The sequence below is a fragment of the Aulonocara sp. 'chitande type north' Nkhata Bay genome, linkage group LG10 (genome assembly GCF_057382095.1).
Source record: "Aulonocara sp. 'chitande type north' Nkhata Bay isolate Kocher_YH1m ecotype deep benthic linkage group LG10, A_spYH_male_GT1.1, whole genome shotgun sequence".
In the NCBI taxonomy this organism is placed as follows: domain Eukaryota; kingdom Metazoa; phylum Chordata; class Actinopteri; order Cichliformes; family Cichlidae; genus Aulonocara; species Aulonocara sp. 'chitande type north' Nkhata Bay.
Genome location: NC_141353.1, coordinates 35,162,735 through 35,190,550, shown reverse-complemented (window position 1 = coordinate 35,190,550; position 27,816 = coordinate 35,162,735). Strand labels below are relative to the sequence as shown.

Genomic DNA, 27,816 nt, shown 5'->3' with positions numbered 1-27,816 from the left:
CATACATACACAAATAATGGATTTGTTCCAAAAACGAAGGCTGTTAGGTAAAAGCAGGGAGATGAAATTTTCAGTGTTTTCCTCTGAAGTGTGCCGGAGTAAAAGAATACAGTTGCAGGGGGAAATATAAAGTAGAAGTTCCCTAGATTTGTACATTAGCTCAGTCCTGTTACACTCTAGATTGCGAGAGTGCCCTTGAAGCAATCTCGCTCCAGCCTCTAACTCCTCAGCTCAGGCATCTTCTGACAGAAACATGTCTGCACATATAACAAAAGTGATTATAGTGATTCAGAGGAGTTGCAGTAACAAGTAACCAAGGAAATGCTGAGACTGGTATATTTAGGCACTGTCTTTACTACAGAATCAGAATCGTCTTTATTTAACCAAGTTTGTGCACACAAACAAGGAATTTGACTTATGTTGCTCTCTGTATGCCATAAACAGAAAGGGCAGCATGTACATTTTTTTCCAGAGTGGGATTTAAATAAATTCTCTGACTGCTGTCACGGTAACACCTCAGTGTAAGCTAAGTGCCGTGAATCTGCTTGCACAAGCAAAATTCTTGTACTTAACCCTGACTGCAGGAGCACACCCTATCCGCCTGTCTGGAAGTGTAATTGTGTTTTCCGACTGCACCTAAACGCAGCATCCATGGCAAACAAATTACTCAAAGTGTCCGGCGAGCCCTTTAAGAACCTTCTGGGTGTGGAAAAGGGGAGTTTTTTGTGTTTCTGTTGCCAGCTGGGTACGCTCCATTGCGCTTTGTCATTGACTTTTACTAAGGATATTGGACTCGGATATGTTTATAATATCGCTTGAAGTAGAAAATATACTCACTAAGAACATATACTCACTACATTGAGGGGTTGGTAAGAGCGGGTTTTAATTTTAGCGATGGAAAGCTTATTTAAGAAAGAACAGTGAGGCGTCATTTAAGTGTGGATTTTGGAATGGGACGCGGTCAGAGGGATCGTAGCTGCTCTTTTAATTACGACACGGTAAGGAGCAAAAAAGTGGTCAGGGCACCAGGATACAATTAAACCGAAGCATTAGCAGCGCGGACGAATAAAAGAGGGAAGTGAGCCTAGGCTGCGGGAATTCACTGTTTCGATCAGTTTATTTGTAACCATCCGTTGCCGCAGGCTCCCACGGACACGATGGTTTCCGAACCTCGGAGCGGAATGTGTGGAGTAGCCTCAAGTGAACAGAAATGAGCGGTGTGTGCCACGGACGAGCGTAGGCAGCGCCTCTGTGGAAAGCGGACTCAGTGTTTCTATTGTGTTATAAAGTCGAGCGGTGCACAAGATGGTTCATCCTCCGCTGGAGTTCAGCGACTGCTATCTGGACAGTCCGGATTTCAGAGAGACTCTCAAGTGCTACGAGCTGGAGCTGGAGAGGACAAACAAATTCCTCAAAGAAGTGATCAAAGACGGGAATAGTGTGATCACTGCAATCAAGGGTGAGCATGCTTAGTTAGATTGCTCTTTTTTGCGATTTGCATGTAGATTTAGGGCTCTGATGCCAATGGATCAGCATCCCCTCCGTTATTTTACGTAGGCCTGCAGGATAAAGTGTGTATTTATGTGGGAGAGGAGTATTCAGGGAGTTGTTATTGCTCTCCAGGGAAAAGCCATAAAAAAGGAGAAAGAGCTTTGAACTGAGAGGCCACAGAGCTGCAGATGTGCAGGATGACCAGCACTATTGTTCCCGAACAGCTGTCTCCTTTTTGGAGGGCTTGCATCAGTCCGTGCATCGCCTCTCCACTTCTCTGTGCGCTCATGTTTAGGTGGGACCATTCCCACTGATAGAATAGGTCAGAGCCAGGGACGCCACGCAGACGCAGAACTGTACATGCGTATATTTGGGTCAGCGTGGCACCCACTGGGGGTGATATTGTTTGTTTTGTTTGACTCACCAAGATACTGCTGTGGAAATCCTGAATGGCAAAGCTGTTCACCTCGAAAACAAACTGTCATTGTAGGTACTGTAGTGGTGTTGGGGGGCGGTGAGGGTCCAATAGTAAATCCAGATAATAGTCAGAGGTCACGAGTTGCTGGGACAAAGTCCATGGAAAGCAACACCCCCCCCCCCCCCCCCAAACATTTTTCAATGTTCATGTCATCCTGCTCATCAGAATGCTCATGTCCTTTAATGCTTTTTCAGCCTCAGCACTGATTGTCATCAAATATGATTTCTTTAGAGCTAAAACACAAGAAGAAAGGGGGTTGGGTGCACAATTGGCTGATGGAAAGAACATTAAACGATTGTTCCACTGAAAAAAGTATGAGGCTAGATACAACTAGCCAAGTTCTCTGGACTAAATAGTCTACAGCAGTGATGTGAAGGGCTCTGTTTTGTTTTGATAGTAAAAGCCAGGCATGACGGGGATAATGTATTGCATTATCAACCACATACTGGCTGCTACACTGCTGCTGAATCCTGCCAAGGATGTCTTTCATACTTTCCGGTTTCCTATCAGGGGAAACATGAAACACCAACTTCTATTAATCTTGGCCTGTTCTTAGATTCATGAGAACTGGACTGAATTTAAAAGCAGTGTATGTAACTTGTCATTAATTACAGATCACGCTTCGTGTTTTTATTTTCTCTCTTTTTCAGGATACTCTTTGGCAGTGCAGAAGTTTTCCCAGACTCTCAGTGTGTTCCAGTTCGACTTCATCGGCGACACACTGACGGATGACGAGATTAACATTGGTAAGAGTGATAAAGGCGCACTGCCTTGGATTGTGCTTGAGTTTTTAAGCAGTCAGAGTAAATACGTGGCCAGAAATATTCCAATTTATTGTAGTTTTTCTACATTTGTGTTTCCCCGCTTGAACGCGGTGGAAAGCACAGCACTTTTGGCTGTCGGCTGATAATGCCTCAGAATTTAGATAAGAGGAAACATAAGGCTTTGTGTGCTCCACTATAACCTGCCTCGGAGCTCGATGGAAAACGTGCATAAAGATAGGTGGAAATTCTATGAGCATAAATCATAAAGTGAGTTTTGTAAAGTTCTGAGCAAGTGTTATCTGCTGCTTTCCTAATATGTCCTCTGACTCAGCCAGTTTCGATAACACCATGCAAAAGTTATCCTCTTTTGGTGCTTTCCTCCCCAGCGCAGTCGTTCCAGGAGTTTGCTGGACTTCTGCAGGAAGTGGAGCACGACAGGATGATGCTGGTGGGTTATCAACTTCCTCCATGCTGACTGTGCATGCTGCTTGAAGTCTTGCTGGATATCGGACACCGCATTAATTTATCCTGCGCAAAAAGTGATACTGCTTTAAAGGAAACCACTAATGCATTCTGTTTCTTTTTTTTTGCTGTGATGCCATCTTTAATGTGTTCATTTTGTCACACAAGACATGTCAGTTGTGTAAAGGTGTGGCTGCATGCAAGCACTGTGAAGTGTAATGCTGGTAATCATTTTGGTATCACTTCCCCTCTTGGGTTTCTTCTTCTCTTTTTGTTTATGGTTACATATTGGCCTGCTGTTGGTAGAAATTTTGATGCAAGTTTTGTCACCTCAGTTTTTGCTGATTCACACACTTTATTATTCTCCGAGTAATTAAGGCAGGCAGGTTATTATAATGGGAGAAGCAGTTCCTGTTTGACTGGATTCTCCAGATAGAGATGTAAATCTAAAACCGGAGGTCATCTTGCTAATTGAACTTGCAGCAGGTGCTCAGAACTGTGATGTTTGTTGTTTTGTTTTGTTTTGAAAAGTGTATAGATTTTTAAAAAAATTCAAAACTCTTTACATTATCTTGGAAAGTGAATCTACAAACACAGTATGTTTAGGAGCCGTCAGTAACGGTTTGTTTTTTTCCTGTCCAGGTTCAGAATGCATCAGATCTACTCATCAAGCCCTTGGAGAAGTTCAGAAAGGAGCAAATAGGAGTAACAAAAGTAAGTTCTTTGTTTACCCTGCCTTGTAAGTGACATCACGGCTCATTCCTGTAAATGGCACTGGAAGCACTCGATCTACTTCAGTAGCTTCAAAATGTGCTTCTCTGCATGGACAGTCAGGTCATTAAAGTATATATAACCCCCCTCTCCTTGCCACAAAGACCAGACAGGATGTCATAAGGTACTTCCCCGTATTTGTGTATAAACTATTTTTGAAGCACAATAACCTGTCTCCTTTGTTAAAAACAGGATATTGCAGGTGTTTTTAGTGCGTGCACTCTGTAGTTGAGAGCAGCTCAACAAATTTCTTTATTTCGTTCTAAGGTGATATCATTAAAGTTAGGATTTTATATTGTGATTATTCAAAATGACGTTTGAAAGTCTCATATTTAAAATATTCTCATCAAGCATCTGTTGATTCTGATTATTAAATGTAGCAAAGCCCTGCCCTAATAGATGTACCGCTTAATAAAATCAGGGTACATATTCTTAAGGTATACAAACAGACAAAACGGTCAAAAATTATATTAATTTATCTACAGTCAGTACTGAGAAAAACTAAGCCCACCTTTACAGTTTCCATAAGAATTATGAATGAGTAACATCCAGGTGCTGCTAATCAAACTGAGCATCGGTTTGGTACTTTGCTGCTCTACAGAAAACATGGAAAAACTAAAAAAATAAATAAATTAGGAACTACATGTTAGTCTCTACATGTCTCAGTTAGCATGTTAAATGTTAAAGTTCTTGGCAGCACAATTGCAAAAATACTGAATAAATATTTCTTGTTTGGAAGGCTTGTCAGGAGAAAGTCTCTTCTTTCTAAAAAGAACATGGTAGCACAGCGTAGGTTTGCAAAATTGCATCTGGAGAAACCAAAAGACTTCCATAGCAATGTCCTTTGGACAGACAAGACCAAAGGGGTGTATCTTCACTTTGTAAGAGTGGAGATTTGAGCTTGTTGTGTAGCCACTGGACCTGGGAACTTTTCACTTATTGACTCAACTATGAACTTCTCTATATATCAAAGTATTCTAGAGTCAAATTGTCAGCCGTCAATCCAGTAGCTAAAACTTAGGCCAAATTGTAACATACAACAAGAGAAAGGGCTAGAGCACAGCAGCAAATCCACAAAGAAAAGAATCGAGGTGTAGCAGCGGCTGAGAGCTGTACGTAAATAAATGCCTACATGCCTCAGTGAACCGAAGCAATGTTGTAAAAAAGGGTGGGCCAAAATTCCTCCACTATGACATGAGAGACTGATAAAGCAATACAGGGAACAATTAGTTATAGCTATTAATGTTAAAGCGACTCTATCACAGGGTATGTCGTACAAATTTGCATCTACTAACGTTACAATATAGCTATTGAATCTGGTCTTTGATATTTTACAGGGTTTACATTTTCAAGTTTTCACGTTTCTGTCTGTATTTGTACTCATTGTACTTTTTTATTGTCTAGTCATTTATCATTTAGTGAGCACTTACAAGAAAGCTGTAAGCTTTACCATTTTTGATTACTTTTAGCTCGCTACTTTAGCAAATGTTGGTTAAGTTATATTTTTTGAGCTTCATGAACTTGAACTTTTAAGGATTTATTCCTACTACTGTACCAAAACCGTTGCATAATGTTTATTTTATCATTTGTATATTATCAGTTTAGCTAGTGTTTTTTTTTGTATTTTGCTACTTTTAGCTATCTTTTTAATATTCTCAGCTCGCTTGCTAACTTTTTATGTAAATACAGTGAAAACACATTTATTTTTAGATGTTACAGCTGACAGTTGACACGTACTGGCATTTTAATATTGAGATATAATCTATAGGTTTTAGCATTAGCCTGAGCCTGACTGATAGCAGATGGCTATTAGCAGCAGATTCAAGATGGTGTGTTATCAGCTATATGTATTTTCAAATTTATAAGCCACAATTCTACAACAAAAAGAAAGAAACATGCAAACAAGTGATTTGTAAAAGTTCTCTGTTACATAATTTGACTTGCAGAGGTGACTTTGGAACTGTGAATGCAATGCAAAAGGCAGTACTGAACTGCACACTGGAGTTTGGTGGTCTCTAATAATAAATAATCTTTTTCTACAATCTGTTTTGCAGGAAAAGAAAAAGAAGTTTGATAAAGAGAGTGAAAAATATTACTCCCAATTAGACAAACACTTGAATCTCTCTGCCAAGAAGAGAGAGACTCAGCTTCAAGAGGTTAGTTGAAGTACAACAAATACTTTGCATCACTTGGGTAGGGAAATATATAGGTGAGAACCATTTTAAAAAAGATTATATTTTTGTTGAATTTTCAATAGGCTGATGAACTCCTAGATAAAGAGCGTGCAAACTTCTATGAATCTTCAGTCGAGTACGTATACCAGATACACCAGGTTCAGGACAGGAAGAAGTTTGACGTGGTGGAGCCGGTGAGTGCGGTTTTTGTGCTTCCACGCACATAACAAAACATTGAGGAAATATTCCTGGTGTCATTCATGCATTGTTTGCTTTGACTCTTGTTGTATGTAATGCACACACTCGTTGGACAGGTGCTGGCGTTTCTTCACAGCATTTTAACACTTAACAACCTGACAGTGGAGATGACTCAGGACTTCATGCCTTACAAGCAGGAACTGCAGCTAAGCTTGCAGAACGTAAGCACTGTTACCGACAATGCCATCAGCAAAATTCACTTTCCTTAAATCATATACATTGTTTTAAGTACTTTCCGGTTTTGCCTGCAGACAAGAAACAACTATGAAAGCACTTGTGAGGAGTTGGAGGAGCTAATGAAAAGGATGAAACGGCCTTCCCAGATCTATAAAATGCACAATTTTCCAATGAGGGGTTATTTGTATTGTCAGGAGAAGCGTAAGTGGGTTGCTATATGTTTATGTGGAATCTAGTTGTTTCTGTAGGCTCTTTTTAAAAAACAAAAACAAAAAAAACTGCTTTGTATTCCTCCAGGGGCTCTGGGTATGACATGGGTCAAATATTATTGTAAGTATCAGAAAGAGGGGAGAGTGCTAGTCATGGTACCTTGTGAACAGAAGACTACAACTAAACAGGTGCTGACCCACCTTCAGTAAACACCAAATTTCCTCAGAAGACTTTCTCTTATATTGTTGTCTCCATTATGTTTACTGATTACTTTCCAACTCTCTGTCCTCACCTGAAGGGCCCCATACAGCTCACACTGAAATCCTGCATCCGCCGGAAGACAGAATCCATAGATAAGCGCTTTTGCTTTGACGTGGAAACCATCGAGAGGTTAGTGCAAACAAGCTGAGAAACTGTGAGACAAAAGCCTTATGGGATAAACAGATTCAGGCAGCGAGGTGAACAGGTGGTTTACAAGGACATGGTGTGAAGGCTTAATGGAGTGTAGCCCAAACAATCCCTAAGCAAAGAGCTGGAAACAGATGGCAAACTTTCCGAGGACAGAACACAACAGGCTCATATTTATATAAGCAGGCCAGTCAGGACAACATGCATTTTAATAGCCTCATAAGCCACAGGGATTTCTGTCACACAACAGGTTTGTGTCGTGAAATCGGTAAAAATATTTGGGTTTTCTTTTTTAAAAAAAAGGTTTAAAAGCAGCTTGAATTATACATCGCTCTGAATCCTGATTGTTAACTGAATATAACTGTTGGCTGTTTGAGCAACTCAAGGTGGCAGTGCTGTCTAATGTAGGAGCTAATGCTGTGAGTTCAGGCAAAGAAAAGCCTGCACAAATGGGCCTGAAAGGCAACTGGCTCTAACCTTTGACCTTAGTGGAAGTGAATTAAAAGTCAAGATTGTTACAGGTCTCTCATATCCTTTGACAATTTAGTACCTGCTTGTTTATTTGTTAAAATTACAAATTGCCGTTTGATTAGCTGGTCTGGATTTAGGGACGGCTCTGTTTCAGGTATTAGAGGTTATCCACAAGATTCCTGGTTTGATGCCGGTCCTATGAGGTGCATTACAAAGTATACATGGGCAAGATGCTGAATCCGAAATAGACCCTGATGCACAAACTGTGTGTGTGTGAGAGAAAATTTTATGCGTAGACTAAACTAGTTCTCTGCAGCCTTATTTAAATCATAGCATTTTGTTAACATTCTGGATTCACTGTAAAGTAAAACCACGATACCAAGGCAATAAATCATCTCCCCTTACGCACTGGTGAGAAAAATTCAAATATTTGGCACAACCGTGTGCCTGTTATGCTTTTGGTTTCACGCACTTCTGATTTCTGTTACATTTGTTTGTTTGTTTTAGAAAAGTCAGCATTTGGCTCACTCGTGTTGATGTTTCTACGGAAGAGCAGAGCTTTGATCTCAGTTTAGACGTATTCTTCCAAACTTTCTAACACAAATTATTCTGTCATCGGGAAAACACCTGCAAGCCTCATCTAACGCCTCACCTTTGGCTCAATTGGTTCCTGTCAGAGGAGCCGCCAGAGCCCCCCACCTGCACTCAAAAGTCCAGCACAAGAGCAAAATATTGTGTGCCGTGATGTTTAACCTACTCAGGAGAGTTGGTTGTAGGTTATTAATTGCTGTCTTATATTAATCTTTGCATCATATAATTAGACCCACGAGTAACTCTCCACAGTGCTCCTAGCCTCAAGTAATAGCACTCAGTAACAGAGTGAGTGTGCTGCCTGTGCACCCGGGTTAGCACTGTTTAAAAATTCACATTTTGCATGAAATTATGGTCCATTATAAATTCCAGCAGTGGAATAAACTGCAGTGTCAATGGGTGAATGTGGCTTGTAGTTTAAAAGTGCTTTGAGTGGTCAATAAGACTAAAAAGTACCTTATTAATGCTAACCTGAATACAGATTACTGACCTACGAGAAAAAATCGGAAAACTGGTCAAAATCAACAATGAGTCTTTGCTTCTAAAAGTTAAATTTCCTTTTTATCCACTCAGCTGTGAAAATATATAAGAAGTTATACTGTCATGTTTACATGCTAACGATTATTATTATTATTATTATTATTATTATTATTATTATTGTTGTTACTGTATTGATGCATTAATTTTCAATTTTCAATTCTAAGTAGTAGGTAATAAAGGGATTGTTTCAAAACTGCCTTGCACAGCCTCGTGTTGAATAATGATCATTAAAATGGATTTTGAATTTTGGAAGAGTTTTTTGGGTTTGCTTGATTAGCATAATTGGCAGAACAAGCTTTTAAACTCATTGCACAGTTGTTTTGGTTAACAATTGATTCAGTAGCCTACAAGCTGTAAATTCTGGCACTGGATTTTGTTACTTCTGCAGAGGACAGATTGCAGCAGTGGGTTTTCATCATTTCTTTATGCTTGTCTTATTTATCTCAATTTGTTCCCATCGCTGCCACATGCGATTTAATCAGCTACTTTAAAGACACTTTGTCTCTCCTCAATTGCTAAGAGAATGTGTATGATGTGTACGAGTGTTTCAAACCCCCCCCCCCCAAACAAGAGCTGGATATTGAAACAGTACACCCTTTTAACTGAAGGATTAAATTGCAACCTTTGCCTTTTTAATGTCATTTGTTTCTGTTTCCATAGAAACACGCCAGTCACTTTCCAAGCTCTTTCGGAGGGAGACAGGAAGTTGTGGATGGAGGCCATGGATGGAAAAGAGCCTGTGAGTTTGTTTCTCATTTCATTTAGGATTATTCTGTGAAAACAGCTTAACGGCCAAAAAGATTAGCAGAGCAATTTTGTCCCTTCAGCGAGGCTACTGCGCTGGAGCCGTTTCCCTCCATGTGCAGTCTAACACGGGGCTTGTTTTTTATTTTTTGTGTTAAATTAATCCTCTTGGATGGTTGCTAAACACACATTGCCTGATGTTAACTGCATGTTTGGATTTGGATTGCACGGAAAACAAAAAAAAAGTTTTATCTTTGCATCATCAAACAGAGAAAACAATCTGGAACTGTGTGTTATTTTAAATGCTTTATGTAAAAAAAAAAAAAAAAGCTGCCCTTTCATAATTGTTGTTTTTTGTGTTTTGTGTTTTGTGTTTTTTTTTTTTTTTTCCCTTTTTTCCAATTTAACTTGCATGGCTGCTCAAATTTGACATTTGTTAAGCAGCGCAGGAAAAAAGGCAGCGGGTAGCTCATTATAATTTTTCTATTACATATGTGAGAGCTATGGTGTGAAGCTTGACTTTCACATGAACACACACACCTACATACAGCTAAATGATGGCACCTGGTTAGTTAAGAGCCTTTTGCTGAATTTGTGCTGAATTGTTTTTCTTGCTTTCTGATTCTTGAAATCACATTTGGGTGTTAATGAAGCCCCGCCTCTAAAACAAAACAAACAAACACCCCCCCCCCCCCCCCCCCAAAAAAAAAAAAAAGCTGCCGACTTGTTACTCCACCATCTCTCTTCACTCTCTTGTTCAAAGTAACAAAAGTGCCTTTACTAGCAAAATTCCAGTGTTAATTCCTCTTTATGTTTGTAGATGTTATCATTTTTTGCTTTCAGTATTGCCCGCTCTCTGCAGTTCTCACATCACATCTCTTGCCCGCATGTTTTAATGCATTGGTGTTGTGTGAGACACAATGCAACAGTCATTGCCAGGGGATATGAAAATAACAGAACATGCTTTTTAGTACCCTTTTTTTCTGCAGAGTTCCCCCTTTTCTTCTTTATATATTATGAAAGTTGCACAAGAGCTTTTCTGCCCAAAATAAGCTGGAACTGTGAATTTCCAGTGGACTGCAGACTATCTGGCCTTTAGACTTCTGAATACATGAAATTGTCTGAGTTGTAGCACTGCTTTTTTCCATTATTTTTTTCGTTCACTTTATGCAATCCACACAGTGCGGAATGCATTTGCTTTGTTTTCACATGTGCACTCACTGGTCACTTTTTGGGTACGCCTGTTCAACTCCTTACTATTGAAAATATCTCTTTAGGACTGTGAGGACATAGTCAATCTGCTAATGTTCAAACGTAACATCAGAATGAGGAAGAATCAGTGATTTGAGTGACTAAATATTGCTGATTGTTGGTGCCATAGAAGGCCAAAAGCAACTAAGAGAACCAATCATTATGTCAAGCTACACAGAAGAACATCTCTGAAGGCAAAACAAATCAAACTTTGAAGCATCTGGGGTACAGCAGCTGAAGACCACACCAGGTGTGACCTCTGTCAGCTAAGAACAGGATACTGAGGCTACAATACAAATGGACAGTATAAGTCTTTAGTGTAAATGACATGTAAGCATGTATCTGTCCTTCCTTGTATCAACAGTTTAGGCTGCTGGTGGTGTAATGATACGGAGGATATCTTCTTGGCATACTTTGAGCCCTGTTTTACCAGCTGAGCATTGCTTATCATGTCCATTCATCTTTGACCACATTGTACCCATCTTCTGATTACTGCTTCCAGCAGGATAAAAATCCATGTGACACAGCTCAGATTATCTCGCACTGGTTTCTTCACCGCGACAGTGAGTTCCCTGTCCTCCCCAGTCACCAGATCTCAATCCAATAGAGGAGCTGGGGTGGAGTTTTCCATCATGGATGTGACTGCTACCATGCAATCTTCCTTTTTCAGCTGCTCCCTTTAGGGGTTGGATCATCTGCATCCAAGATTTTATGCCGAATGCCCTCACTGACACCAACCTCCCCACCTGACTGGGCTTGGGACAGGCACTGTCATGGTGTGTCGTGGTTGGGTTGATGCTGTAATGGTAATATGGACCAAAACTTCTTAGGAAGCATTCCAGCTTCCAGCATTGTGTTGAATCTTTGCTATGAAGAATTAAGGCAGCTCTGATGGCAAAAACCGGTTTATCCTGGTACTAGCAATATGTACCAGTGGCCAGTGAGTGTGGATCTTTCTGTACTTCCTCTACTCTTCTTAGTGCACTTCTTTACTTTGATTAACTTCCACGGGTGGAAGTTGGAGTTGCAGAAGTTGACACGATTGAGCCCATATATCACAATATAATATGACACTTAGATCCCTTGAAGCCCTTGTTTTGTTTGATTTCCATGAAATCAAACAAAAGAGCTCTAAGATGCCATCATTCATGAGGCGTCCAATTTTTAAAGAAAGCAATAGAGTTTTGTTGTTTTGGGGTTTTTTGTCCACACCATCTGTCCACTAAGATTCCTGAAATTTGGCTTGGTAGCTTTTGCCATCTTTCTGACAGTTAGACAAACAGCACTGCAAACCTACCTCTGACCCAGCTTTCACTTTGGCAGAGGAATAAGAGAAAAATGTCTGCATGCACTTCTCCAAAGTTTCCTAAGCAACTAGAAATGTTGGCAAGTTTCATGCTAGCCACTGAAATTAAAGTAAGCATCTAAACGTTGTAGGAAAAAGTCCATTTTAATTGTTGGCTAATGTTCTTCTCTAGCATTAGGTTTTCTATCACATCTAGAATTTGTAAGTAATGAACAAAAAAAAAAAAGCCTTGCATAAACTTGTATGGATAAACAGTCATAGATGAACTCTAGGTGTGACTGTTATATTTTACACTTCAGCTGTCTATGGCTACAAATGCTCGCCCTGCATAAGTGTCTCTGAACAAAGCTGTACCATGTCTCTGCTGGTTTGGAGCTGGCCAGGACCTCTGACTTTCATTAAAGGGGAGGGCAGTGAGCTATTTCACGGCGAGGATCACACACAAAAAAAGTGCTCAAAGTAGAAGTGCGTCCTTTTTCTTTTTTTTGTCATTACTGTAGTTATCATGCACTTTCAATCTGCTCATGAGGTAAACTCAAACCAGAACTCAAAAATCATGCTAATATTCTTGTCAACTCCTCTGAAATCCTTCACTGTGCCTTTCAAGTGTTTGTTTCCTCTCATTTTTAAGGATTTATTTTTCATTAGTTCCACTGTGTGTTTGATTTTTTTTTTTCCTGCACAATCCTCACTTTTTTTTTTTTTACTGCATCTTTTTTTTATTTCAGATTTATCATTCACCAATTCACAAGCAAGCTGAAAGTAAGTCACTCATCAGTTTCTTCAATGTCTAAAGCTGTAATATTATTTTATGTGGACAGATGCTATACTGTCCTACTTTCCATCTCATGCCATTGAATGCATCCATTTAGCAGTGACAAGTATGTGCTTGATAATCGTGGCTTTTTCGTAAATGTAAATTGTTATTTTTTGTTTCCACAGTGGAACTGAATGAAACTGGATTCAAGTTTGTGCGAAAGTGCATCAATTACATTGAAACAAAAGGTAAACGCTTCTGTTAAAGGATCGTTCTTGCTTTTTTTGCCTTTTTAATTTTTCTTCTTTCCCTTAAGGGGGCGTAGTTGAGTCACGTGTGACACATTGACACTACTCCGCTGGCTACTCTCTGTGAGACATGCCCTTCTTTATAATAAGAGTATTCTGAAATGTAGTATTTTTCACATTATAAAGGATTTTAATCATCACGTTGCTCTCTCTCTCTTGCTTGTTATGTGAGGGTCTATTAAATTCAGAGGTTTTTACCTTTTCTTCACATCTTCCCTTCATGCTCATTGTTGCTAAAACTCACACCCTAATGATTAAAACCTACAGTCACAGTATTTTTCTCCAGTGTCATGATTCATCTTACTGGAATGAAGCTAAGCTCTAAAAACATTAACACGTCTATGTTTTAAACCGAATACACTAGTGAAAGAAAGTGTTTTTGTTTTTTTGTATCTGTAATCAAAATCAGGGAACATCAGGAACATTCAAGGGAATCATGTGGGCATTTCCACAGCTCTCTATTTGTCCACGCACTTTTTTTTTTCTTTTGTTTTTAACCTTCCCCATGTCTTCTTCCTAGGAGCCACACAGGAAGGAGTGTACAGGACGGTTGGCAGCAACATCCAAGTGCAGAAGCTTTTAAACGCCTTCTTCGGTAAGCTTGTGAAAATTTGCTACATCTGTCCTTTTACAATGTTTCACTCTGTTAGACTTATTAACACGGCACAACAGGTTCTGCAAGTTTCAATCGGGCATGACAGGGAAACATCTGCTGACTCACTGTCTTGCTTCTGGAAGGCTCAACCTTAAAATTGCTTTAAGCTATATCCATGGTAGCCAGTAGCTGATCATTTTAGCCATGTTAGTTTTATTTAAAACAGATCAATTCAATTCAATTTTATTTATATAGCGCCAAATCACAACAAAAGTCGCCTCAAGGCGCTTCATAGATACAGAGAAAAACCCAACAATCATATGACCCCCTATGAGCAAGCACTTTGGCGACAGTGGGAAGGAAAAACTCCCTTTTAACAGGAAGAAACCTCCGGCAGAACCAGGCTCAGGGAGGGGCGGCCATCTGCTGCGACCGGTTGGGGTGAGAGAAGGAAGACAGGATAAAGACATGCTGTGGAAGAGAGACAGAGGTTAATAACAGATATGATTCAATGCAGAGAGGTCTATTAATACATAGTGAGTGAGAAAGGTGACTGGAAAGGAAAAACTCAATGCATCATGGGAATCCCCCGGCAGCCTACATCTATTGCAGCATAACAAAGGGAGGATTCAGGGTCACCTGGTCCAGCCCTAACTATATGCTTTAGAAAAAAGGAAAGTTTTAAGCCTAATCTTAAAAGTAGAGATAGTGTCTGTCTCCCGAATCCAAACTGGAAGCTGGTTCCACAGAAGAGGGGCCTGAAAACTGAAGGCTCTCCCTCCCATTCTACTTTTAAATACTCTAGGAACAACAAGTAGGCCTGCAGAGCGAGAGCGGAGCGCTCTAATAGGGTCATATGGTACTACAAGGTCATTAAATCCATTCCATATTTGTAATGCTGACAGTTAGCATCACTTAATTCTGTAAATTATGGTCCATTTAACTTCAAACTAGCCACTGAAGCCATAAACTCAGTGTTTTGAAGTGAGAGAGCAAGGGATCTTAAGGGGTCATTTACTAGTATGTCTGCCACTGGGATATGTTTTTGCAGCCACAGGCTGTACATAAAAGATGGATTTGTTTCCTTTTTTTAAAATGTCCAGCAGGGGGCGACCAATGTGGTTGCCAAAGTGCTTGCGGTTCTGCAATAGACCATATCTATTGGTCTAGGCCAGGGGTGCCCAATCCCGGTCCTCGAGAGCTACTATCCTGCAGCTTTTAGATGCATCCCTACTCCAACACAGCTGAATCAAATGGTTTGATCTCTTCAGCATGCCATCATGTTTGGCAAAGGCCTGATAACAAGCCATTCATTTGATTCAGGTGTGTGGGAACAAGGATGCATCTAAAAGCTGCAGGACGGTAGCTCTCGAGGACCGGGATTGGGCACCCCTGGTCTAGGCCATATCCTCCTGGCAACTGAGGAAAAAAAGAATCTTTAAATGTAACTTTTTTGTGATTTCCTGCCCCAAAAAACACATGAGATATCAATGGAAAGCCAAGGATGTCCTCTGTTTAGTACACCGGCACTTGGTAAGGTAGCTCAAATAAGTAAAAAACAAAAAAAGAAATGGCTATTATAGAGGACATAAAGAATAAGCTGGTTCTCAGAAGATTTCAGATAGAACGTAAAGTTAATTTTGTAAATTATGATGCCTTTTAGAGTCAGACATAAAGATAAAACAGGATGTGCTCAATGACTTGTCAATCACAAGTCGCGGGCTGTCTCTCTTTCAGCAAGATGGTGACAATGAAAACGGTCAGCTCCAGGCTTCACTACAGGATGCCACAAACCAGTTGGTGAAATCACAGTGGCTACATCCATCAGTTATGACACTTCAAGCTGGGGGCAACCACGTTAGTTTAAGGCACCTTGGCCAGGGCTTTCTTTTCAGACTCAGAAACTATGCCTTCATTAGGGTAGAACATTTCAGGTTCAATACCTGAAATAATAATGTGTTTCATAGTAGTGGTGTGAACTTTCTCTGTTTACTCTAGGCTTTCTGCTCCATTTTCCTGTGTGTGCTCAAACAGAAAATAGATCAAACCAGACTTCATTTAAACATCAGTGCATTCAGATCTGATGGATCCCCGCAGCCACATGACAGAGATGTGGAAATTACTTTCGATTTTTTGGTCAGATTAAAATGAAATTAACTTTAGGGATTTAATATTCTTGGTGATAAACAACCTACAAATAATTCAAATAAAAAAAATTGAATTGAATTATTATAAATACAGGTGCTTTATATTTTAAGGTTAAAAACCCTACAAGACTCCAGCATTGTGACAATCCCCTGCAAGCAAGTGCTTGGCAACGGTGGGAAGAAGGAAGAACTCCCTTTTTAACAGGAAGAAACTGCCGACAGAACCGAGCTCAGGGAGGGGTGGCCATCTGCTGCCACTGAATAATTTTCAAATCTCTGTTCTTTTAGTTGCAATCGAGCAGTGCAGAATAGACTTGGCAGCAGGTTAGGATCACGCATGAAAACATTTATATATTTTCTGCATTAGTAGCTGAATGCTAAACGAAGTCGGCACATTTTGCACTGCTGCAACTGTAGTTGACAATTTGGTGAAAAAAAAAAAGAAAGCATCTTTTCCAGCCAATTTGAAACCATAACCTGCCCTGGATCAGGTCAGGACAAGTTGCTATAGTAACTGACCAGGTAAAGCGAGAGCCACCTTCGTGATACTTAAAACTCTGACTTTGAGCTCACCAGACCTCACTAACACATTAATGTTGCTTGTAGTAAACCCCTCTGTTCCTGATGACAGTGGGTCCTTTGAGGTTGCTGTAGAGCTGGCGTTCTCCCCCAGCTGTGTGGGGAGATGTGTGTAAACATAACTGTGAAGGAATGCTGCTGTTGCTCTTTTTTGTCAGATGTCCTCAAGATGCTTATCTGTTATACAATGTGGTCCACACATGTCACATCTAGTTAATGTCTTTGAGTAATTAAGGTAGCATGAGCCTTTTTCCTGCTCTTTCATAGACTCTGCAAACCCAGGAGATGTGGATCTCCACAGCAGCGACTGGGATGTTAAAACAGTCACAAGTGCTTTGAAGTTTTATCTCAGGTATGTGTGTGTGTTTACATATGACATTATATTATATTATTTCATTATTATTATTATTATTATTATTATTATTATTATTATTATTATTATTATTATTATTAAATGCCTTTTAATTGGTCCAGGGTCAGATTTGTTTATATTCTTACATGCACTTTTGCAAAATATATAATCACAGGGTTGTAAAATCCCCAAAGTATTTTTCCAGCATTGATTGTATAATATTTACAGATGTGGATCTGCACATCTGAAACACATTTTTATTACCACATTAACAAATGTGGGCTTGACAGAAGATGCACTCGCTTTCTCTCGCTCTCTGTCTCATTACTTTCTAGTGTAACTCTATACTGAGGGAATGCTGCTTTTTGGCTTTGTCGTGTTTTTAATGTGGTGAGTTATATTGCACTTGTGTGTTCTTATTTATTTGCAGGAGTTTGTCTGAACCTCTAACGACCTACAGTCTGCACAGAGACCTCATGTGTGCTGCAAGTAAGACGTGTTTTGGAAGTGATCCATTGCTAAGACCGGGGAGGTTATGTTCTAATGTGTGCCTCCTCTCTAAAATCTTTCCTTGAATCTAGACTTACCAAAGGCTTGTGTTATGTATATTAACATGGTCCAATCCAGTTGGTTTTCTGTTTAACTATGCCAGGGAAATGGAAAGTTAAAGAGTGACATGTGCTTTTTGCACTTGTACTTCTTTAAGTACAAGTGCAACACTATACAACTCTGGACACTAAAGGAAATCTGAGACTCCTATTTGTTTTTATCTGTCACACAGCAATACTGTAAAAACCAAGAAGACGATGACTTTAATAGCATCAGCCTCATTCTGTCAGGATGTTGCATTAAGGCAGCTGGTGGCCTCAGGTTCCTGGAAATGCCATTCATTATAGGAAATGGGGGGCTTCTCGTTATATGGCCTGACATTCTGGAGACACTCTTTTATTAGTTTCACGACGGTGCAGAAAGGCTGTTGCCCAGTCCATGCTTTCTCAGAAAGTGATGCTGTTTTTGGTTGTGATTAACACAGAATGATTGATTTTATTGAGATGACATAAAAGGAAAAGGAAAATGAAATGATCATGATTTCTATAACTTCTTGTCTGTGTGACAGAGTCAGATAATCTGGACATTCGACTGAGTGAAATCCATTCACTTACCTACAAGCTGCCAGAGAAGAATCGGGAAATGCTGGAGATGCTTATAAAGCACTTGGTGAAGTAAGTGCGAGCTTACTCGAATGCGACTTGCACTGCAGCTCTTCCTGTCGTTCTAGAAGGAGCTCTGTTCGTTTTACTCAACCCAGCCTTCCATTTGTTGACAGCGTGTGCAGCCACAGCGACGAAAACTTGATGACTTCTTCAAATATGGCGGTTATCTTTGGGCCTACGCTAATGAGAGCAAAGGAGGAAACTGTGGCGGCCATGTTGGATATCAAGTTCCAAAATATCGTGGTTGAGATTCTGATAGAGCACTGCAAAAAGGTACGGCTGAAGTGATGTCGTTCACCCAGAGAGTTGTGAGACCATTAAAATTCATAGGTATATTAAGCTATTACTGTTGGTGCTTTGCTTAACGTAAAGTAAGAAAAAGGGGGAAAATTGAAAACGTGGCTCAGTCCAAAGGTAATAAAATCTACCTACCAGCACTTTTAAAGCCAACTAATCAACATGTTGCCTCCTTTGTTTTGGAGTGTAAAACACAGCTGAGGATTTCTTTTCAAGCTCTTCTTTTTTTTGTCTTGGCAAGGCTGCTGAAGGCTTTGGAGTTTCCTGTACATAACTGCCAGTAAAACAGCAAATTGCTGTTTTTATGGTTTGGGTTTTATATGAGTTGACTAAAGTCCTCAGGACTGAGCCAGGCTATCTGACTGTCCTGCTGGTTGCTCTACATCTATGCTTTTAAAGCGACTTTGCGTAGAACAAGCAGCTTTGTGTTTGTCACCGCTCTAGTCATTAAGTTACTACTTTGGTATTTGTGCTTTTTTTTTCTCTCTTTGTTGTTCTATGTTAATGTCATTCGTAAGAAAAAAAAATACTTTTCTAGTTTATTTTTTTCTTTTTCATGTAAAGACTTTTTACTTCTTTCAGCTGAGACTCTGTGGAGCTGAAAAAGTAGCCAGTGAACTAAAGTGTTACTGTGACTTTTTTTCTTTTTCTTTTTTCAATATGGTTGCAGATCTTCAGTCATATGCCAGAAGACAGCACTGCCCCACCTGTCCCTCCCCCGCGGATCAACCCGAGAAAACGGCAACCCATCACAATCTCCAAGCGACCGGCTCGTGTTTATCAAGCTCTTAGTCACGAGCTTTACCAGCACACTGAGAGTAATTATCAGCCTCTCTTGGCCTGATTGTCACCATCATCCTCATCATTATCCCATGCTGTCTTTGCTGAGCATACAGTAGATTTTTTTTAAAAATGTTGTTTTAAAATATATTAATTAATTCATTTTATTCTTTAAAAAGACTCGTACCACAGCGTACCTGCAGGGTCATTTCTTGACATTTTCGAAATAGGATTTATTGGTGTGTGTGTGTGTGTGTGTGTGTGGCAAAGCAGTTATTACATACTTCAAAACTTGGAATTTGTTTGTTAAATTAAATTCTATTCTGTTTCTCTTCTATTATGATTCTCTATCTGTATCATCTTCAAATGTTGTTAGAAAATAATTTGGTGCTTCCTTTTTTAAAAAATAATTAATTTTGAGCACAAATAAATGTATCTACAATTTGATCTCACGTTAATCTTTTTTTTTTTTTGTCAATTACTCAGGCTAAATCATTCAATTTACTGCTTTATTGAATCTGTTGCTAAGTGAAGTGGCTGTAACTCTTGTCTTTTCATAGACAGTGCGAGAGAAAGTTTGGGTGCATGCAGCTTGCTATGTTTGCATTGTGTGCGTTATGTGGCCAAATAACACGGTTATATGGTTAATCCAGAGCTCGAATGATCAGTTTCTGTGCATTGTAATTATTCTAATAATAGTACAAGTTTACCAGATTAACGTCACAGAGTAAAATATTTCCATATAACTTCATGCTTTTAATTTACAGCAACCAAACTGTTAATGTTGCTTCTTTGTAACAGATGGTCAGAGTGACAATTCCAACGTGGATGATGAAAACCCAGTGAGCCCCACTCCCATACAGCGTCAAAGGAGACAAGTATTAGTACCCAGAGCAGCTATCCGTCAAGACAGGCAACCAGAATCTGATGCTTCTTCAGCAGGGAATGGGGAGCCTGGGATCTACGTGAGCAGGGTGCCATCCTTTCAGGGCAAAAAAACACCTGCAAAAGGAGCAACCACCAAAGAAGGTGATTTAATGGAAAATTCCCTATCTCATACATGCTCGTCAGCAATGAAAAAAGGCCTCTTAGAGGACAGAGGGATACACAGAGTATGAAAAGCAAAGTGGTAGTTTATTATGGCCAAGATCTGGGTAGTCGAGTCTGGAAGAAAATGTTCAACATTCTCAGGCAATGCATGTGGCTACATGTAGCATTTAAAAATCATTAATCTTTCCCATTGACTTGCTCTTTTATCATTAACATGTTTCTTTTACTTTTATACTAATAGTAACAATCATGCCTATTGTGTTGGTTTACGACTTTGTGTGTTTCAGCTTGTACAACGGCTGTAACTTTGATGCCGCTGTGTCTGTCAATTTATTATTTAATTATACACTGCTATAACCTTGGGAAGTAAACAAGTTTAAACTGAGCTTTTTATTTGTTTAAAAATAACTCTATGGCAAGAAGCAATCATAGTAGAAGATCTCCAGAGTTAATTTATGAAGCAGAGTGTTATGCAAGCATTTAGAGTGAATGAAGCAATGAAGCATGGCAGTCGCTTGGTTGCAGATTTTAAGCTTTTTCTCATTTGTTAACTGTCCATCATATGAATTGAAGAAGTATTGATTTTAGTTACCAGTGGCCTAAGATGGCCCATTTATAGTATTTATGCACTCATAAAAGCCTTATTTGATGAAAAAAAAAAAATCTATTTAAGCAAATGTTGATTACACTATTTTTCTATAGCCTGTGGTGTTTAAAATATCAGTATTACATGACATCATTTCATGCTTTCACTTGTAATGTCAAGTGTATTGTCTTTACTGAATATATCAGGAGTTTATCTCAGATAAATAACTGCACAAATGCACTTTATGTGAACTAGTCCAACCCACAATCTCCTGAAATCTCCTGAAAAAAGGATTATTTTTTTCAGGAGATTCTGATGGTCTGACCAGAACAAGGTCCACGGAGAAACAGCAGATTTGTAGACCCCCAGTTAGGCCTCCTGAGCCACCGTCCAGGTTCCCCGCTCCACAAAAGCTTCCAACTGCAGCCAGCAGTGAGGGCACAACCACATCCTAGTAAGTACTCTTCATACATGCAAAAGTCTTACAACACATGCTTATATATTTAACTGCAGTGTGTGCAAAATTATTGAGCTTAAATTGTGGTTGACATGAAAATTCCAGTAACTCAGCAGTGCACAATGCCACGTTAATTAAACCACAAAATAATAGTTATTATGACACTAATGCTGAGAGACAGGCCACAAGTTGGAATAAAAACAATGAAACCACAAATCTGTTCTGTCATCGCTGCAGACTACTGATAGTGATGTCATCATGATGTCTCTTTAAGATACCTTGCACAGCACATAAGTCTTCAGTTAATGCCATAGAGCTATACAGCTGATTGAATTAACTTTAGGAACTGTAATGAAGCGTATTGTGATTTTTTATTTTTATTTATTTTTTTATTTTTTCTCTCCACCTCTGGAGGTGGAAAGAGAACAAAGACAGAAATAAAAGGATAGTTATGAACTAGGCTCCATTCATCAGGTGAAAGGAACATGACTGCAGCTCAGCAATGTTTCTAAATAAGCAACTGTTTGCTTCAAAAAAATTGCCACATTACTAAATAAAGATAGTATCTGTTGCTGCCTCCAAAATAAGATTTGTCAGATTTAAGTTGTTTTTCTTGTTAGAGTATAATAATAATAACAGCTGCAACAGCAATGACTGATGGCAGTTTTAAATCTTAAATGCATCATATTGTCTGTGTACAGTGTCAACATCTCTACTATTTTTTTTTCCCCAGCGTTGCATCTAAAACAAAGTTTTTTGAAAACGCCTCCAGGCAAGTCGGCAGGTATGTAAATGCTTTCTTATCAGGTATGCATGCATGTATATATTTTTACATGACAGCTGATGTTCATTTAAAAAAGCTTAGCAGAAGGTGAGACTGATTTAACAAATTCATGTGTACAACTCATTGTCTGTAAAGCTGTGTACATGTTGTTTTTTCCCTGTAAAATTAAAGACAGTCAGTCAGATCATAAATAGCAATCTTACTCCTAAGACAATGCCATGATTTTCTGAACTACTGTTGGACAGCTGGACACAGACAGCTTGCAGCTAAATACAATCAATGCTCTAGAAGGCTCTCAAAAACCCACTCAGCATTGCAAAATCTTAATTACATTTTTGAATAAATACTAAATATGATTTCCTAAACTCTGAAATGAGATTAAATTTTGTACTGCAAGCTGTAGAAGAATAGTACCCTGTATTGTTAAATGTGACACATTTAAGCAATGTTAATTAAAATGGATTGCCCTTTATTAAAAATAAATTATGTGCTTTTAGGTGTTGTTTGCAAATGCAGAAGAAGAGCTAGGGTTTAAAAATATGAATAGCTTGCATATAGTAAAACCTTGATTTGACAGTTACAAAACCATGATATAGATATTGGTAAGTTTTGAGTTGGAAAGGTTTGGACACAGTTATTTTGAGGGCTGATCTAAGTAATTGCATACGTCTCTGTAATGGTTTCCCTATTAATATACAAAATAAACACAACATGATTTACTATTGTTTGCAATAGGCAAGGTAACACGTGAAAAGCAGCCGAAGGTTCAAAGTTTTAATTTTTTACATTAATGTGCAAAAAAACAGTTTCATTATTCTTTTTTTTCTATGAATCCTTAACTTGAAGATCTTTTGTTTTGATACAAACAGATATGTTGGTAGCGTAGTGGTTAACACGTTGGCTTAGTAAGCGAAAGGTCACTGGCTTCAATTTCAGCTGGAAACACAAATCAGGAAGGGCATCCAGCATCTATTCTGTGTCCTTGCTCTCATCTCTTTACCCTGACCCACACACAATGGCTGCCACTCCCTGAGCCTGGTTCTCCTAGAGGTTCCTTCCTGTTAAAAGGGAGTTTTTCATTCCTGCTGTCACCAAGGGCTTGCTTTATAGTGCTGATTGTTGGGGCTTTCTCTCTACTATTGTAGGGTCTTTACCTTACAGTATAAAGTACCTTGAGGCGACAGTTGTTGTACCTCGGTGTTATATAAATAAAATGTAATTAATTAATACATTAAAATGTTGACATTGAAAATGTGCTAGAATAGTGTTCCTCCTATTCAGGTGTCACTGAATGTAATTTGGGATTACTGTTGCCCAAAGCTGGCTCTGTGTGAGAGTCTTTTCTTTGACTTTTATAAATACCTAAAGCATCATGCAACATCCAGAAGTAATTTGGTGAAGCATTACTATGTGGATCAGTTGGGATCTGATGCTTGGCTATGTTTTGTGTACTTGTAAACAACCGCAACATTTAATAAAGGACACTTTGAATATGTCAAATTTATGCATGTGTGTTCGTAAGTGTCTGCATTGTTAGTCGGATAAACTTTCCACTCCTACTTTTTTTTTTTTTCCCCGGTTGCGATATCACTCTGATTTTTCCAACTTGGTAAATCTGTCACTTTGTGTGTCAGGTGTTCTACTTTTTGGATAATTATTTATAAATTCAAGTTTACTTGGTTTGCTCTCATTTGGAGCTTGCAGACTGTGTGTTACGAGTGTGTGAGAGAGAGTGTGTGAGAAATAAAACAGCCTCACACACACTCGTGGAGAGATGGAAAACCTGTTCCTATGGGCTCTCTTAGGCTGCCCCCTTTCACAGTCCCTTTTGTGAGGTGGAAAAAGACACACATGTTCTTTGATTTGCAAGTTAAGGTCCTTGCCGTTCACCCTGTAGCTGCTATAAATAAACAGTGTCCAAATGGGAAGAACTAGTGGGAGTGTTATCAAAGAAAGATTATATCCTCATTGTTCTTTAGAGCGTTCCCTTTGAAATTGATGTTCAGTTTATATAAACACGACAAAAAGGGAGGCTAAGCAGCTCGTAAACATTCAGTTTTTGAAGATGATGTCTTGGCTTTGTCAGGACATCTTTTGGGGTGTTCCAGCTATGCAGTGGCTAGTACCCAGTTGGTGCTGGCTGTCTGATCCCACAGAAAGTACTGGAGCATAAACATAGCGTTTCCTGTATATGTGGCTGTGTAGAGTAGTTAGAGCAATTTTGAAATAATGAAAGGACCTAATTAACTGAGCTAGACTGTGGTGCAACCTAGGATAAGGTGGATAATGGAGGAGGTGGATAATGTTTACCATATGACATGGATGAATGTTCCCGGTCATTTACCCGATTAGCAGGTGTCAGTGGGAGGCAGTATAGGAAGAATTCAAACCAGAGGAGAAACTGTTTTTTTCTCATGCCAGGAAGCCTTGGATCCTGACATGTATGCTGAAGTTAAATTTAACACTTCACTTTTTCACACCTTCCTAAAATTGTTGGGGACAGCAGACACCCGTTCATGGCAGAGGTATGCCCTGATTGCAGACATCTCTATGAGCATGATGAAGCGGGACTGGTTTGAAAAACATATCAAGAGCTCAAATTGTTATTTGGCTTCTGAACTGCCCAGATTTCAGTCAGATCTAATATCTGTGGAATGTGCTGGGGAAAGAAAACAGCACACAACTTGCAGAACATGGATATGTGCTACTAATGTCTTAGCACCTAGTGTAAGAAATGTTTTGTAAAAACAGTAAACATTCTGTTACAGATTATTGTTTAATAGAATTACATTCACAACAAGTTGTGAAAAGCTGGTGAAATAGTGTTTTAAACCATCTATGTGTTTGTAATGTTTTTGTTTTTGGTGTTTTGTTTTTTTCTCTTCTATCTTAGTCCAGCGGGTTCACCATCAACATCGGCAGTAACGACGGTAAAAAAAGAGGTAACATTAAATAGATGTATTCAGTATTTGTAATGCTCTTCAGTCTTTCTCAAAGTAGTAAACTGACATACTGATGCTTGTGGGGGATTCACCTGCCTTCACATTGTAACACACTGGGTACCACTTTAATGCTATGTTAACATTTTAAGTTTCTATGTAGTAAGGTGTAGTCTGTCAGCTCCGGAGAAGAAGAGAAGCTTTCATATTGAATACGTTTTAATGTGTGTTCAGTGTCATTTAATGTACATTTAAATGCGAAATATTATTACTTTTTTCCCGCTTTTTCCCCAGTTTCTTCAACTCCTTGTGTTAAAATATAATTAGAAACAGTTCCTGACCAGGCGTTAGTATGTTAAAGCTAAGTGTATTATAATGTGTATTTTGAATTTATAGTGTGTTAGTTGTGATTGTCCACATGCTCACTTACACTCTCACCCATTACAGATTGGCAGCAAATCACGATGCTCTCAGTTGATGGATGTACAGTGCTGTGAAAAAGTATTTCCATCTTAAGTCTCCCAATACAAGCACATAACCTTAGCTACGGAGGCTGCTGTAGGACAAACACCTTTATCAGAATTTAAGACTGTACTCTGTAACTGCTCCAGACCACCAACATGTTTCTACTACTATTTCTGTATAAAAAAACTTTTTTGCACACACTCAATTTGAACATATTTGAATAATATGAAGTATAATATGAAATATTTAAATAATATCAACACTTTATGTACTTCAGAGTTTTAATTTTTACCCTGGATCAAATATAAAAACTGGCCACCGTTCATCTTCGGTGAGTGCAGGTTGTCAGCCTACTGTTTATCTCAGATGTCAACATGTGTCCATTTCTGTTTATTTTGGAGGAGAAAATTCCCAAAGTATGAGTTGATGAGTGAAAACTGTCCACTGACAGTTGTTGCTAAGGATATCATGAACTTTTCTCTCAGTAAGCATTGCTGTTTTTTGCCACTGTTAGCCAGCGTTTGAAGTATATCTAACACGTGTTTTTTTTTTTTTTTTTTTTTTTTTTGGTTTTTTTTTTAAAAACCACTTTAGCCTAACATTAGCTGGCATAACCAGCTGTTGTTGTTTAGCCGGCTCAGCTGTCTGGAGATGGGACGGTTGCATGTCTAATCTGCTGACAATTTCAGGAATGAATAAATATATTTATGCACTGTTTTTGTACGTTAGAGCCCTGACTGCAGTTCAGAGGCTTGAGGTGAGGAGCAAGAGCAGTGGTGTTTGAGGAGAAGGAAATGATTATAAAATGATGATGAAAATATATCCCCATTACACAAACATATACATTATACATGACCGTATGATCATTTAGCATATGTACAAATGTTAACATTATAGCTTGAGCTAGTTATGATCTATCCTATGGTCTGTCCCAGCCCTACACTGTATATTTTTAATGGATTCATTCACTGTTTATGAGGACACATTCCCTCAATAAATGCAATAATAATATTAAAATTTAGTTGACGATCTGAAACGTGTAACTGTGGCAAATATGCAAAAAAAAGTACATACAGCTTCTGTACATCACTTCCTGGTGTAGTATGACGTTTGTGTAGTATGCTGTGCAGTGGATGAAGTTTACATTTAAGATTTCAAACAGCAACACCAAACGACTGGTGTACTGCATCAGGTACATCAGGTGACTAAAATGTTCTTACATTCTTTCCATATTTGAAAGAGGCTGTCTGTGTTCCTTTTTCTAGGAATTTAAGTGAGGAAGATGTGGCTGACATCATGTGACCTTTGGGAGCACATCGAGCTGGAGGGAGTCACCACTAATGAACTTAAATCAATCAAGTTTGTGTAAAAATAGACTGAGGAAATAGCTCTTAATTGAATTACTTGGTGTAAGGATCTTGTTGTGAAGCGAAGCCGTAGCAGACTGACTTTTTAAGGAGTTCGCAAAGTTACTTGTTCTGTGTTCAGTTAGCATTCCAAAGTTAGGCTGGAGTAAAAATAATTTACCTTTGTTTATTTTGTTAAATAAAATCTCTCTTGTCCTTTTACAGTGTTTAATAGTTTGATTTGGTCATGACACCAACTGTGTTTGTCGGGGTAAACTGCAGTGCTGGTTATAACTTGTTGCTAACACAAATCTCCCAAAGAAAACTAATTCATTTAAAACTGCCTAAATTAGTTTAATCATTGTACATTAGTAAATGTGAATTTTTACTCTCGCTAGATTTTGAATAGGATTATGAAGTGGCCCGCGTATTATACTTGCAACAAGAAAAACTACAGTGTGTCGTGTAAGTTCTTTTGCTGATGAGCCAGCTAAAACATTGACACTGATCAGAAAAATACTATTTTTTTTTTATTTATTTATTTTTTTTGTCAATCTGGACAAAGGGTAAGCAAACACTTTGGTTAACCTATTCAAAGTCACTTTTATGAGGCATTACAGAGAAGTACTTATGCCGTCACCTCCGATCTTGTCAGTGTAGTTTGAATTCACACTGAATGTAGTGGTAGCGTTAACGCAGCTCAAACATAAAACAAACTTGACTGTTAGAGTATGTGAAAATAACACTCCAGTGTTTTTGCTTCCATTTCTGTGTTCTTAAAATTGTTATGTAAATTTTACACTTGTGTGTTATGTGTTTGTTGATATCGTTGTTTTAATTTTACATTTTTTTTAATCCAGCTTTTAAAATTCAGGTTGATTTCTGGTTTTAAAAAAAAGGAAAAATAAACTGAAGGACTTCTAAACCAGACTCATGAGTAAGATGCATTTCTTTTCCATTCATTACTGATTTTTTCCCCTTTTACCTTCATATGACATCTAATCACTTGTGTGGTGTTGACACCTTGTCAATATTTAACCAAAGTCAACACAACAGAACTGTTG

At 38.8% G+C, this 27,816-nt stretch overlaps 1 protein-coding gene across 1 annotated transcript; it reads left to right on the top strand.

The window, feature by feature from the left end:
* The first annotated feature begins 720 nt into the window (after positions 1 to 720).
* ophn1 (oligophrenin 1) lies at positions 721 to 27,689 on the top strand. The gene is made up of 24 exons (XM_086309681.1): positions 721 to 1,459; positions 2,620 to 2,715; positions 3,120 to 3,181; positions 3,838 to 3,909; positions 6,021 to 6,122; positions 6,224 to 6,334; positions 6,455 to 6,559; positions 6,650 to 6,776; positions 6,873 to 6,973; positions 7,084 to 7,175; positions 9,456 to 9,534; positions 12,825 to 12,858; positions 13,039 to 13,101; positions 13,682 to 13,756; positions 16,750 to 16,834; positions 17,265 to 17,323; positions 17,952 to 18,057; positions 18,162 to 18,321; positions 19,016 to 19,163; positions 19,927 to 20,154; positions 21,068 to 21,215; positions 21,952 to 22,002; positions 24,896 to 24,944; positions 26,672 to 27,689. The coding sequence occupies exons 1-24, from the start codon at positions 1,306 to 1,308 to the stop codon at positions 26,681 to 26,683; spliced, it is 2,319 nt and encodes a 772-aa protein (XP_086165807.1). The 5' UTR covers positions 721 to 1,305; the 3' UTR covers positions 26,684 to 27,689.
* The last annotated feature ends 127 nt before the right edge of the window (positions 27,690 to 27,816 follow it).

Coding starts and splice junctions, on each gene's coding strand:
- ophn1 (XM_086309681.1), top strand. CDS start 1,306: ATGGTTCATCCTCCGCTGGAGTTCAGCGACTGCTATCTGGACAGTCCG. Junction 13,102..13,681: donor CAATTACATTGAAACAAAAG/GTAAACGCTTCT, acceptor TCTTCTTCCTAG/GAGCCACACAGGAAGGAGTG. Junction 18,322..19,015: donor TGATAGAGCACTGCAAAAAG/GTACGGCTGAAG, acceptor ATATGGTTGCAG/ATCTTCAGTCATATGCCAGA.